Source organism: Trachypithecus francoisi, unplaced genomic scaffold (genome assembly GCF_009764315.1).
Source record: "Trachypithecus francoisi isolate TF-2019V2 unplaced genomic scaffold, Tfra_2.0 Lachesis_group10, whole genome shotgun sequence".
NCBI classification, from domain to species: Eukaryota; Metazoa; Chordata; class Mammalia; order Primates; family Cercopithecidae; genus Trachypithecus; species Trachypithecus francoisi.
In genome coordinates this window covers 11,590,329-11,603,284 of record NW_022681455.1, presented here as the reverse complement: position 1 = coordinate 11,603,284, position 12,956 = coordinate 11,590,329, and the positions used below count along the sequence as shown (strand labels likewise).

Here is a 12,956-nt window from a genome sequence, read left to right as displayed (position 1 = left end):
ATGCCTCTTAATTCCTCTTCCTTCCTCTTTATTCTCTCTCCCTATCCCCTCTTCTTTATTTCCTTTCCTCCCTCTCTTCCTCTCTCACTCCTCCTATCCATCCAACCTATATGTTTTGAGTATAAATTATGTTCTAGGTACTGTTTTATTTTTGGGGATCGAGCAGTGATGAAGACAGACCAGGTCCCTGCTCTTTCAGGGTTTTCTCTTGCTTCTATACGTTAATTCTGTATTCAACTATAAAACAAAATTTACCACTGAACTGCTTTGTCCCTTGCCAACTGCATTCAAAAATATCCATTTATTTCCATGACCTGCAGGATAAAAGCCCAAACTTCCCAGATAGCTTTCCAAGGCCCTCTGGAATCTGGCTCCGTTCTACCTTTCCTATGTGCTTTAGCTAAACCTGAGTACCTGTTTAAAACCCTGTCTATGACAAAGCGTATGAGGTACCATTCATATCATCAAATTAAAGGTTGAATGCAGAAACAACAAAAGCAGTTATAAAAACTTAACACAAGATAACACAGAAAAAAACAGCAACTGAAGAATAAGAAAACAGACTCCTCCCCATTTCCCACAAGTATTTTATGGTTGTCTTATTAGTGCCTAGGACATACCCAGGGACATGGGAGCAGCGCTTTCCTCTCAAGACAAAGGATATCAATCATTCTGGAAAGGGTAAAGAAGTGAATCCTTTGCATCATAAAGATAAGGTTGCCTTCTTATCTCTGAGGCAAGAATCAACCAGAAAGGAAGAAGAAACTGTCAGAGAGTCCCAAAACAGATCCAGTGGTAGCAGTGAGCTGCCCCTGACATATGGGAACAGGCCAGATGTGAAGGCAACAGACACTTGCACTGGCAGTCACAGAGCTGATGGCAGCACAGAGGTACCCGGTTTCTGGCACAACCACACTAAGCAAGCAGATGTGGCACACTCCAGTCTCTACAGGGTGCACACCTAAGCTCTGCTCAACCAGCAGCTGCAGAAATTGTTACAGTAGGTAAGTTGTCAGCAGTGGGCCAGGACAGGGCTACCCCTATCCCCTAGGAATGTCAGGTGACCATCAGGTGATGGTCCGGCAGTTGTCACACTAAAATGATAACTGGTCACAGGCACCAGGGAGAGACAATTTTCCAAAGAATAAAAACACTTGAAACTGGTAACCAGTAGCTTCCAATAAAATCTCAGGAAATGGGTAAGTGGGATCGAGCATGCGCATTAAGACAAAATGGTAGAGTATGAGCTTCGGGGGCATTCCACTGGAAAATGGAAGAAAGCCTCAGATGAGCATGAATACAACTTCTTAAACACACTGTGCATGCTCACCTCCCAAGTGTAAGGAGGGCACTGCACATGCAGGTGGCTCACCCTAAAGGAAGAACGAAGGAAAAGGGGTGCAAGACACTGGAAATGGGCCAGCAAGTTGTAGGACCAAAGTTAAATGGGACACTTGACCTCCAAAGTGCCCGCCTGGGTCTCTTCCAAGTGTACTTTCCTTTCTTTCCTGCTCTAAAGCTTTGAAATTCCACTCCTGCTCTGAAACTTGCCTCGGTCTCTTTTTCTGTCTTACACCCCTCAGTCAAATTATTTCTTCTGAGGAGGCAAGAATTGAGGCTGCTGCAGACCTGTATGGATTTGTTGCTGGTAACTTGGATACCTTCTGCTGATAACAAAAACCTAACTAATTCTTTGAAGTCAGGCTGGAGTTTGGGCTTAAGTACAGTGTTAAGCAGAGAAGGCCAGAGGGAATGAACCTGAAAACTTGTCTGAAAAAGCTCATGAGGCAGCACAGCAGGGAACCTGCAAAGCACTAGAGGACACTCTAGCACAGCTTATTTCTAGTAGGCCGTAATAATGTGTGCATAAGAAGAAAGTGCAATTTTATTGTGTAGTCACAGGCAGATGACAGTAAGGACCTCAGGGCTATACTTTTGTTTATGATAATTATCACAGACATATTTTTATGCCTTTCCTTTTTCCTAGAAAGTGAGCAACTTTAAAGCAGAAACTATAATCACTGTGAATTTTCCCATTGAACTGCCTTGCCTCTTGCCAATTGTTATGAATTTTTCTGTTTCCCACAAAACCTTGTAAAAGGACTCTTCACATTGCAGAATTACAACTATCTGTTCAATGAATAAATCAGTTCATCTTTATCTTCTAGGTGGAGTGTGTTAAGTGTTGACAAATAATCTACATAAAATATCTCACTAATGTTACATGTATAATAAGAATACAGCTACCAAAATGGTAAGTGCATACAAACTTACATCCTCAGACAAAACAAAATCAACTTACTGGTAATCATCGCTCCAGTTACAGAAGCCAGAAATCCAATGCTGACTGCAATGACAGAGATGACTCTTCCCTGCCTATGCCTCTGCAGCATCACAAACATCAACACTCCTGCAGCACCATGGACAAACAGAGAAGAGAAGAGAGCCCAGAGGAAGATCCAGTACCACATCTCTGAAAGGAAAAGCAAAGTGTTAATAATCATCTGTTGAAATACAACTTAGAAAATTCAGTTTAACAAATAGTGAGCACCTATGACTTGGGAGGTTACACGACATAATACATAGAAAAATGCCTCACGCCACGCCTGACACAAGCAGCACTGAATACATTATAAGGTTTACCATCATCGCTGACGCCTGATGGGGAAATAATTCCTCCCATGGCTTCGAAAGGTTAACACTATATTCTAATATTATATAGCTATCATCCATCCATTTTATATTAAGCCTCTGATATATGTGTAAACTTCTTAGAATAAAATATAAAAATTAATTCCTATTTGAAATAGAATCTTTTGTTTTCTACCCTAAATAACAGTGTTAAGAATGTTTTTAACTACCTTCTAATTCTAATTCAAATCATTCCAGATATCAGTCAATTATTTTTACCTTTTATTTTTAAGAATTTCAGGCATTTTCTCCTTGTGGCCCTGAACTTGGTATACTAAAAAATCAGTTAGATTAAAAAAAAAAAATCATTTGCCTCTAGTCATCTTAATGTTCCTTACCCACAACTTTTCAAGCTCCAGTATTATCTCCCCAGTGTGACCTCAATCGACTGTTCACTGACATCTCGGCTTAGAGACCGTGGACAAGCGCACTTTTCATTCGTTCTCCCACGCTCATTCCCTTTCCTTCTGGCCACCTGACTGCCTCCCAGTCACTCCATATAGTTTCCACAGATGTCCCTGCACTGACTCCTTCTCCCTGACCATACTGTAGTGAGGTATGAAAGAAAGGCAAGGGATCCAAGCTGGGCCAATCGTCCCCTTCCCCTGGGACTTCTGGATCAGGGCCAACTGAGCATCCTTGCTCTTCAGGTAGCTGAAGCTGAAAGGCTCAAGATTTGTGAAGTTACTTCATCATCGCATGATGAAAGCCACAGTAGAAGAAGGAAAAAGATCCATTAAAGACAAGAGAGAATCAAGTCCCTTAATGAGTTATTTCTAAGGCCCTGACACATTACCATCCTTAGATTCAATGTCACATCCCAGTTCCCTTGTAATAAAATCCCTCTTTTTACTTAAACTATTCAGGTAAGGATTCTCTCACTTATACCTGAAAGAGCTGACTCTAAAATATTTAGATGTTACCTTGAGGGTCATCCTTGATATGCAAACATTCCATAATACAAAGTCTCTCATCTGTGATTTGGGCTAGGTAGTCACTATCAATTGTAAAAGAAAAGTCAATAAAATCGTCATTAATAGAATTAAAATGGATGAATCAAAACCTATGTATCCAAATATCATTAAATATGGATATATACTGTTGGTAGGAATGTAAAATGATACAGCTGCTGTGGAAAATAGTATGGAGGCTCCTCAAGAAGTTAAAAACAAAACTACCATATGATCCAACAATTCCCCTTTCTGGGTATATACCCAAAAGAACCAAAAGCAGAATCTCAAAGAGATATTGGCACACCCATGTTTATCAGTATTATTCACAATAGCCAAGAGGTGATAGCAACTCAAGAGTCCCTGAATGGATAAACAAAACACAGTACACATATAATGGAAAAATTACTGAGTTTTAAAAGGGAAGGAAGGAAATCCTGTCACATGCTACAACATGAATGAACCTTGAGGCCATTATGCTAAGTGAAATAAACCATCACAAATGAATACCATATGATTTTTTTCTTTTTTTTTTTTTTTTTTGAGGCAGAGTCTTGCTCCATCACCCAGGCTGGAGTGCGGTGGCGTGACCATAGCTCACTGCAGCCTCCATCTCCTGGGATCAAGTGATCCTCCTGCCTCAGTCTTCCCAGTAGCTACAACTACGCATGTGGGCCATAAAAATATTTTTTGTAGAGACAGGATCTGCCTGTGTTGCCCAGACTGGTCTAGAACTCCTGGCCTCAAGTAATTCTCCTGCCTCAGCCTCGCAAAGTGCTGGGATTACAGGCGAGAACCAACACACCGGGCCTCAAGTTGTAACCTTTAAAGTCAACCAGTAACCATAACCAGTGAAGTGGCTTTCTACTGGTGTCTAAATGGGAGTCGTTTCTGGGACTATGCCTTTAACTTGTGGGATTGGATGCTAACACCACCAGGTAGATGTCAGAACTGAATTGAACTGTAGGACACCCAGTTGGTATCCTAAATTACTTGGTGTGGGGAAAAAAAACCACACATCACTTGTCACAGAAGTGATCTGTGTGAGGGTGGAGAAAATAGTGAGCGCCTTTTTTTGGGGTGGAGGGGGGCCTGGAATGGAGTGATCTCAGCTCACTGCAACCTCCACCTCCTGGGTTCAAGCGGTTCTCCTGCCTCAGCCTCCCAAGTAGCTGGGATTACAGGTGGCCGTCACCATGCCTGGCTAATTTTTGTTTTTTTTAGTAGAGACAGGGTTTCACCATGTTAGCCAGGCTGGTCTCGAACTCCTGACCTCAGGTGATTCGCCCGCCTCAGCCTCCCAGTGCTGGGATTATAGGTGTGAGCCGCCACGCCCAGCCAACAGTGAGTGTGTTTCATCAGATATGTTTTTACCAATTTTTTTAAAAAGGTAAAAAATTTAAAAGCATGGATATAAATTTGAAAAATAATTAGGTCAAGACCATAAATGACTAAGAATTTTAAAACAAAACAAAAACTCCCTAAAAAGGAAGGAGGGTATGGTTATTAAAAAGCAACATGAGCGATCTTTGTGGTAATGGATTTCTTCTTTGACTACAGTGGTGGATATACATGTAAGTGATACAATTGTACAGAAGTAAATACACAGAGAAGAGTACAAGTGTACATGAAATACTAGCAAAACCTGGATAAGGTTGGTGGATTGCATCAATGTCAAGATCCTGGTTGATACATTATACTGTGGATTTCTGAGATGTTCCTATTGGGCAAACTGGATAAAGAGTACATAAGCTCTCTATGTGTTGGTTCTTACAACTGTGACTCTTATAATCTCAAAATAAAAAGTTTCATTTTAAAATCGAAAGAGGGAATAGAAAGATTTTTTAAAAAATCAGCTTAACCCTGCCAAATTCTTAAGAACTGGCACATAGAATGGACTCAGGCAATTTGAAATTATTTCAAAGAAGAGACATCAGATATATTTTACAGTGTGTGTTAAGCTACCATGCATGCTTCTCAATGGCATAAGAGATAGAAGCTAGTGATTACAGAAAAATAGACGTGTTTGCCTTTTAGAGGCTTTTCTCTTCCAGCATTCAGGGAAACAGTATTTCAGACCATTGCTCTCAAACAAATGGCTTCAATTTATAATAAATACATTAAAATTTAAAAACCCCAACTTGCTCAGAAGATATTTGCATATTGAAAGATACAGTTTTCCTAAGTGAACCTAATAAAGTGAGAATATAAGGGAGTATAACATGGGGGTGTATATTTTCATCAAGGGAGCTCTTTTCTCAATTTACCCTGAGACAAGGAAAGGCTCTGCAACAACCACAGACTCTTCAACACAAAAGTCAACAATCCACCTTGTACCTCGAGCCCATTTAAAAAGTTCTTATAATACAATTAGAGGAAATAATTTATTGACTATATTTAACACTACGAACAGGAGATTATCCGACATTATAAAAAAGTAGTGTTGTTTGACTACTAAATATGTAGCTATGATCTTAACAATGAATCTACCTAATAGAAGGCAAAGTAAAATTTCAGTTTAATGTTTTATAAAAACCAAAGGCATAAAAATAATCACAAAATTAAAACAGAATCTCAAATGGTCCTCCAATGACCAGTCCAGGATTATTCCTTCATCAGACTCAACATCAACCAAGTACCCTAATGTCAGATTTACTTTTACATTTCTTTCTCTCTTTTAAAAAATCATACTCTTTATGATGGAAAAAATGGACTATCTTGAGAATATTTACAGTTATGTTAGGTTTTGTGTGATTACTATTATTTTGAATTACCTGACAGATCAACATAACCTCCTGAGTGAACAGGGCCTCTAAAGATTTTGATCAACTCTGGATAAGCAAGACTGTCTAAGGCCCAATCACTATTGGCAAATACATGAAACCTACTGGATTAGTTCAGGTGAAGAGAACTGCAGGATCCTAAGGACGAGGGCAAAAGCAGATGCCTAAGATCCTGGGAAGAAGAACACCTAGTAAAAAGACAGGAGTGGAATATCACAGCCTTTCCTTAAACTGTCGATGCTAAAGTGAACACCCGGAGGCTCACAGTTTTCTCTCTCCACCCATACCCCACCTCATCCAAGCTTCTAGCAAATGGGTAACAATGAAGGGAGGAAGCCAGAGAGACTTTGCTAGTGCTGAAAAAAATACAAAACAAACATTTAAAAAATGTAATACACAAAACAACAGAAACTTTGAAACATCTCATGCCTATAATCACCATAATTCTCTGGAAGGGAACAGCCCTTCTTTCTGAACATATCTCAGAAATTTCTTTTGTAACAATTCCCTACTCAAGACTATCTATAATCCTCACCTTAGACTAATTTTGTCTGGATTGTTGCAGTGTGTTACTTTTTGGTGGGGTAAAAGGCAGCAGAGTTATAATCTGTTCCAGCCTCCAAACAATACTAGAAATAGCTCTGCTCCCAATCTGTAACTTTCATCAGCTCTGGTTGCCAAGTCACTAAAAAATTATCTTCTGTGCTTTTGTTTTTAATCCTTCGACAACATTACTTATGAGAAATGAATTTCTCTAGATGTCTAAAAAATACTGAGTAAAAACAAGTTAAAGAATGGTACGTATTGTATAATCCTATTTGTTTAAAAAAGTACATTTTCATATCTATACAGAAAATGTATAATCAAATGGAAGAATACCTAACAATGGCTATCTTTTAGAGATATGAGATGAATGATACTATTTTATACATTCTTTACTATTTTAAACAACCAGTCTGAAATATTTTACACACATTTTTACTGCAAATATATTTTTAGAAATTAGTTTTTCATTCTTTTTTTTTTTTTTTTAAGAGATAGCGGTCTTGCTGTGTTGCCCAGGCTGAACTCAAACTCCTTGGCTCGAATGATTCTCCTGCCTCAGTCTCCTGAGTAGTTGGTACTACAGGCATGTACAACCATGCCTGGCTCTCATTCTGTTCTTTATCAAAGGAGAAGATGCTCTACTACACTAATGGTTAATACACTTGGGCTGCTCATGAGAACGACTGCATACTGGGTATACAGTAGAGACAGAAATCACTACTCTAGGATAAAGTTACATAAGAGGTATTTGTTTAAAACTTCAAAAGTCATTAAAACAACAAAACCTATCTCATTAGACTAATTATTTTTTAATCCTCAAAAATACAGAGAATCCAACTTCTCTACTAAAAGTCATTAGCAAGTCAATACTGAACACTTACTGTATACTAAACATTCTAGAAATCAAGCTGAAAATACCATTTATATATCATATATATTATTTCTTTATACCATCACCTTCTTTATAGAAATGCTCCATATTATATATTTAAATAATCTGTGTCCAAATTGGGTTATTTCAAGCTTTTTGTTATACCAGCAAATCCAGTGTAGAACTTGCTCCCATTTTCTAACAGCAATGACTTCTGAATTTGGGGACATGTCCCACATATGGGATTAGACTCTCAGAGAGATGATACATTTACAATTTGAAAAAGTGCTATATAGATCAAGGGGTAGCAACATATAGCCCATGAGCCACATCTAGCCTACCACCTGACTCTGCACAGTCTTTGAGAATGGTTTTTAGATTTGAAATGATTTTTTAAAATCAAGAAGCTGGGCACAGTAGCTCACTCCTGTAATCCCAGCAGTTTGAGAGACTGAGGCAGGAGGGCTGCTTGAGCCCAAGAGTTCAAGACCAGCATGAGGCCCTATCTCTACAAAAAAATTAAAAAATTAGCCAGGCATGGTGGTGCGTTCCTGTGGTCCTCACTACTCAGGAGGCTGAGATGGGAGAATCACTTGAGCCCAGGAGGTCAAGGCTGCAGCAGTGACCCATGAGCATACTACCACACCCCAGCTGGGTGACAGAGTGAAACCCTATCTCAAAAAAAAAAAAAAAAAAGAAAAAGAAAAAGAAAAAAATATATAAAGAACAATAATTTGTGACATGTAAAAATCAGAGGAAACTCAAATTTCAGTGTTCATAAAGTTTTATTGGAACAGATACACTCATTCATAGTAGTCTATGACTACTTTCAAGCTACAATGGCAGAGCTGAGTAATTGTGAGACTATATGGCCCATGAAACCAAAAATATTAATATTTGCTACATTTTCTATTTAAGTAAAATAAAATACTATTGCTAAAAGCAGAATATTGCATTTACAGAAAAAGTTTGCTGACTCCTGGGCTGGGCTTGGCTGTCCCATCCCCCATTGAAAATTACAGTCAAGGTAGTTTCATATATTATGAAGAGTTGGCACTTTGAGTGTTCAATTAATGATATTTCAATTACATATGTTCTAATTCTTCAGTTTCTATAGGGTACAGTACGCAGGTTATGCTATGGGGTACACAGCCCTGTGCAAGGGTGTGGGTTGTCAAGAAAGGTCCCAAGAAGAGTCATCACCACATATGAATTTTTAAAAAATTAACAAGATTTAAACAAATTAGATAATCATGTTGCAGGTGCAGTAGGAGTGGGGAGTGGGAGGTGGGACTTGGCTGTGTGCTGGAGTCACCTGGGAGAGCCTAAAATAAATGATGATGCCTTGATACCACCCGCAGACATTCTGATTTGATTGGTTTAGGATGTAGCTTGGGCACTGGAATTTTTGAAAGTCTCCCAATTTTAAACGTTTCTTATGCTCCTGTACAGCCAAGAATGAGAAACCACTGCTCTAAAACACAATGTTCAAATCATGAAATTGTATATAATAGAGAATATGAAATTGCAAGAACTCTGGGTTTGACTAAAACCAAAAAATATGGAAAGATGAGGCTGTAAATTACAGTGGTATGAATTTCTCTAGATGTCTAAAAAACACTGAGTAAAAACAAGTCAAAATTACTCTGGCTAGAGTAATTACTCTGGCTAGAGCCAGAGTAATTTTTGGTGAAGAAAGGGGAGAGGCTTATAGACCATACAGAATGAAGAATTTTGGTAAAAATTGAAGATTATGGGGACCCAATAAAGGCTTTAAATAAAGAAATTATAGAATCATATCTCCTTTTAAAAAGATGGCTCTGGTAGATATGGAAAAGTGGGACTGGATGGAGATGAGAGACTATAAGAATATTTCAAGAGTACAAAGAGATTAGCCAGGTGTGGTGGCATAAGCCCATAGTCCCAGCTACTCAGGAGGCTGATGCAGGAGGATTGCTTGAGCCCAGCAGTTTGAGGCTGCAGTGAGCTATGATCGTGCCACTGCACTCCAGCCTGGGCAATGGAGAGAGACCCTGTCACTATTAAAAAAAAAAAGTAATGATAATAAATGAGTAAATAATAATAATTTTAAAGAGTACAAAGATAAATTAAGGCCTGGATTTTTGTACTGGACTTGGGATTGAAAATAATTTGAGAAATATTTAGAACTTGCAGATGGCCTGGATGATAGAGATGAGGGAGATGTGATGTCTGGCCTCCCAGATTTCTGGTGTGAACACCTGGATAAATGATAATTCCATTAGGTTTGGGAGTATAAAAACGTACGTTTAGTCCATCTACCAAACAGTTCAAACGTTGGTGAGAAGCAAGCAGTAAAGAAACTAAAAGTAGGAAAATAACAAGTACAAAAATGTGAAGATTACCTGTACAATTACATAACTGACCATGTTCTAAAAATATCTAAATTTCTTTTTTTAATTATTTTATTTTTTTAATTTCTGGGGTACATATGCAGGATGTGCATGTTTGTTACATAGGTAAACGTGTGCCATGGTGGTTTGCTATACCTAACAACAACCCATCACCTAGGTATTAAGCCCAGCATGCATTAATTTCAGGTTTGTAGTGTCCCTGATTTTTTCCTAAATGCATGATTTTGTTGGAATTTAAAATCTATGATTACTAAAACAGTTCGGTTATTCTATTTAAATTTTAATATAAAAAGTTGCCAAAAATGTCACTCCCATCCAATGAGAAAAAGATAAAATTATAAAATCGTAACTTTTCCTTAGCTCATTAGTGAGGTGAGGATGCAAAAGAGTGGGGGACATGTGTTACCTGGTAAAAGCACAAGAGCAGGCAGTGGGCAACATACAAGTGGGTAAGAAGAAATCAGCTACAATTTTTACAGATTGTTAAAGACCAAGCATGGGTTAACATATCAGCCTTGAGTTAATGACACAAGTGACAGACACAAATGCACACTCGCTTGCAAGTGCTTTTCCACAGGTCTCTGCTGGGTGCTCCCTGGAAAGACTGGATCATAGGCTGGGACTGGAGAGAGCCACCACTGGTGGTGTAGGCCTGCGGGAGGTGACACTGGCTGCTGGGGAAACACAGACATCTTGCTTCTTGCCACCCTTCTCTTATTCAAGGCAAAAGCCTTAGCCATTAGGGGAGGGCAGCAAATCCTGTCACCCTAAAGGGACAGGCAAAGCTATAACAGAACTCCAGTTCAGGGAAGGGTAGAAGAATAAAACCTCTATTCCTGGGGGAAAAGCAGAAAACCATCCAGGACCCAGGACCCAATTTCAAGCAGAGGTCTGTTACTGCTGATGGAAGAACGGAAAACTGCCTAAGAACAATCAGGAATGTAAGAAGAGTTTGGCCACCATGGTTCAGAAAGGCAGGAATGCTGACAAAGCTCCCCACTTCCTGAGATCTCCATACACAGAGCATGCCCAACACAAAAACAGGACAGCTCCTCTCAGGAGCCTAGCAGCAAGTAACAAGCATCAGCATTCCACCACTCAAGGGGGAGGCCCCTTCTGAGGCATAGTTGTGAGGAAGTGGCTAAAAGCTACAATGGAGCATGGCCACCGAGAATAACCCTGCAGTACAGAGCTCCCATCCTAAACACAAGGCAACAACAGCAGCCTCCACAGAATGTGAAGCGTGCGGTGCGCTGAGTAACCACAACCACCAAATTCAAATTCAGCTCAACTCTTAAGTAGATTAAATCAACTCTCACACTACTGGTCTAATAGAAGCAACAGACCATCTCCAACATAAACACTATGTACCTCAGTCTTTAGTGAGATTTTCCAATTAAAAAATTATAAGAAGCACTCAAAAACAGGAAAAACAACTCACTGTTGAGAGAGAAAGCAATCTATAGAACCAGAGCCAGAGATGGCCCAGTTTGTAGAATAACCAGACATGGACTTTATAGTAATTATTGTTAATATGTTAACGTCTCTAGTGGAAGAAGCACACAACACACATGAACAGATGGGGAATCTCAGTAGAGATGGAAATTCTAAGAGCCAAATGAAAATGCCAGAAGTTTAGAAAAAAAGATATGGAACAATTTCAAATGGTTTAACATATATGTAATTGGAGTCCAGAATAAGAAAGAGACAAGAAAAGACACCTGAAGGGAAAGTGGCTAAAAATTTTACAAAAATAATAAAAGTCATCAAACAACAAATCCAAGACTCTCACAGAATCCTAAGCAAGATAAATACCTCCCACTTCCAAGAACCAAAAAAAACAAACCAAAAATAAACCACACATACACCTAGACACATCATAGTGAAATGAGTGAAAACCAAAGATAAAAGGAAAATACTGAGGGTAGTCAGAGGTTAAAAGATATATTACAAACAGTGGAACAAATATAAAAAGTAAAGGAAACTTCTCATCAGAAACTTCTGAGCCAGAAGATAATAGAGTGACATCCTTAAAATATTGAAAGGGGAAAAAAAACTATAAAGCCAGAAATGTATATCCAACAGAAATATCTTTCAAAACTAAAGGTGAAATGAACATTCATTTGTCAGAAAGAAAAAAGATCGGAGAATCAACTGTCAGAAGATCTATGCTACAAAATATATTGAAGGAAGCTCCTTAGACAGGATTATGATACCAGATGCAAACTTTACACCAAGAAAGAATCAACAAAGAAAGCTAAAATGAAGGTAAACATAAAAGACATTTTCTTCTTATTTTTAATCTAACATTTCAACCAGATTTAAAAACAAATTGTATTTATCAACTGGCAACCACATTTAATACATAAGTTAAAGCTACTGTAGATATTTAATAGTTTTCTACTTTTGCCCCTTAAGAGAGAGCAGAAATACTAGCTTTTAAACTTAATTATGACACCTTCAAGAGCTGCTTTAACATAGTGTCCATCTTAAAATTCATGGCAATACTGTTTACTACCCACTGAAACTAAAATACCCTTTTGCTTGCTAATTACATAATTTCAAACTGTAAATAACAATACCCATAATTAAATAGAAGACAATCCTTAGAAAAACAGGTTTTTAATTAAAACCAATCAAAATATCATTTGCTTTAAAGAAATCAGGTTAAAGCTATTTAAAATAGTTCAAAAATTGCTCTATATTTAAGCCACAGCACTAT

General features: G+C 38.4%; 1 protein-coding gene across 2 annotated transcripts in view; it reads right to left on the bottom strand.

Annotated features, from left to right (window-relative positions):
• TMEM170B (transmembrane protein 170B) overlaps window positions 1-12,956 on the bottom strand; it is an 81,016-nt gene that overhangs the window by 57,078 nt on the left and 10,982 nt on the right. For both annotated transcript variants that reach the window (XM_033216223.1, XM_033216222.1), the window contains exon 2: window positions 2,303-2,473. In XM_033216223.1, coding sequence (XP_033072114.1) covers window positions 2,303-2,473 — 171 coding nt within the window. The remainder of the gene's footprint in view (window positions 1-2,302; window positions 2,474-12,956) is intronic.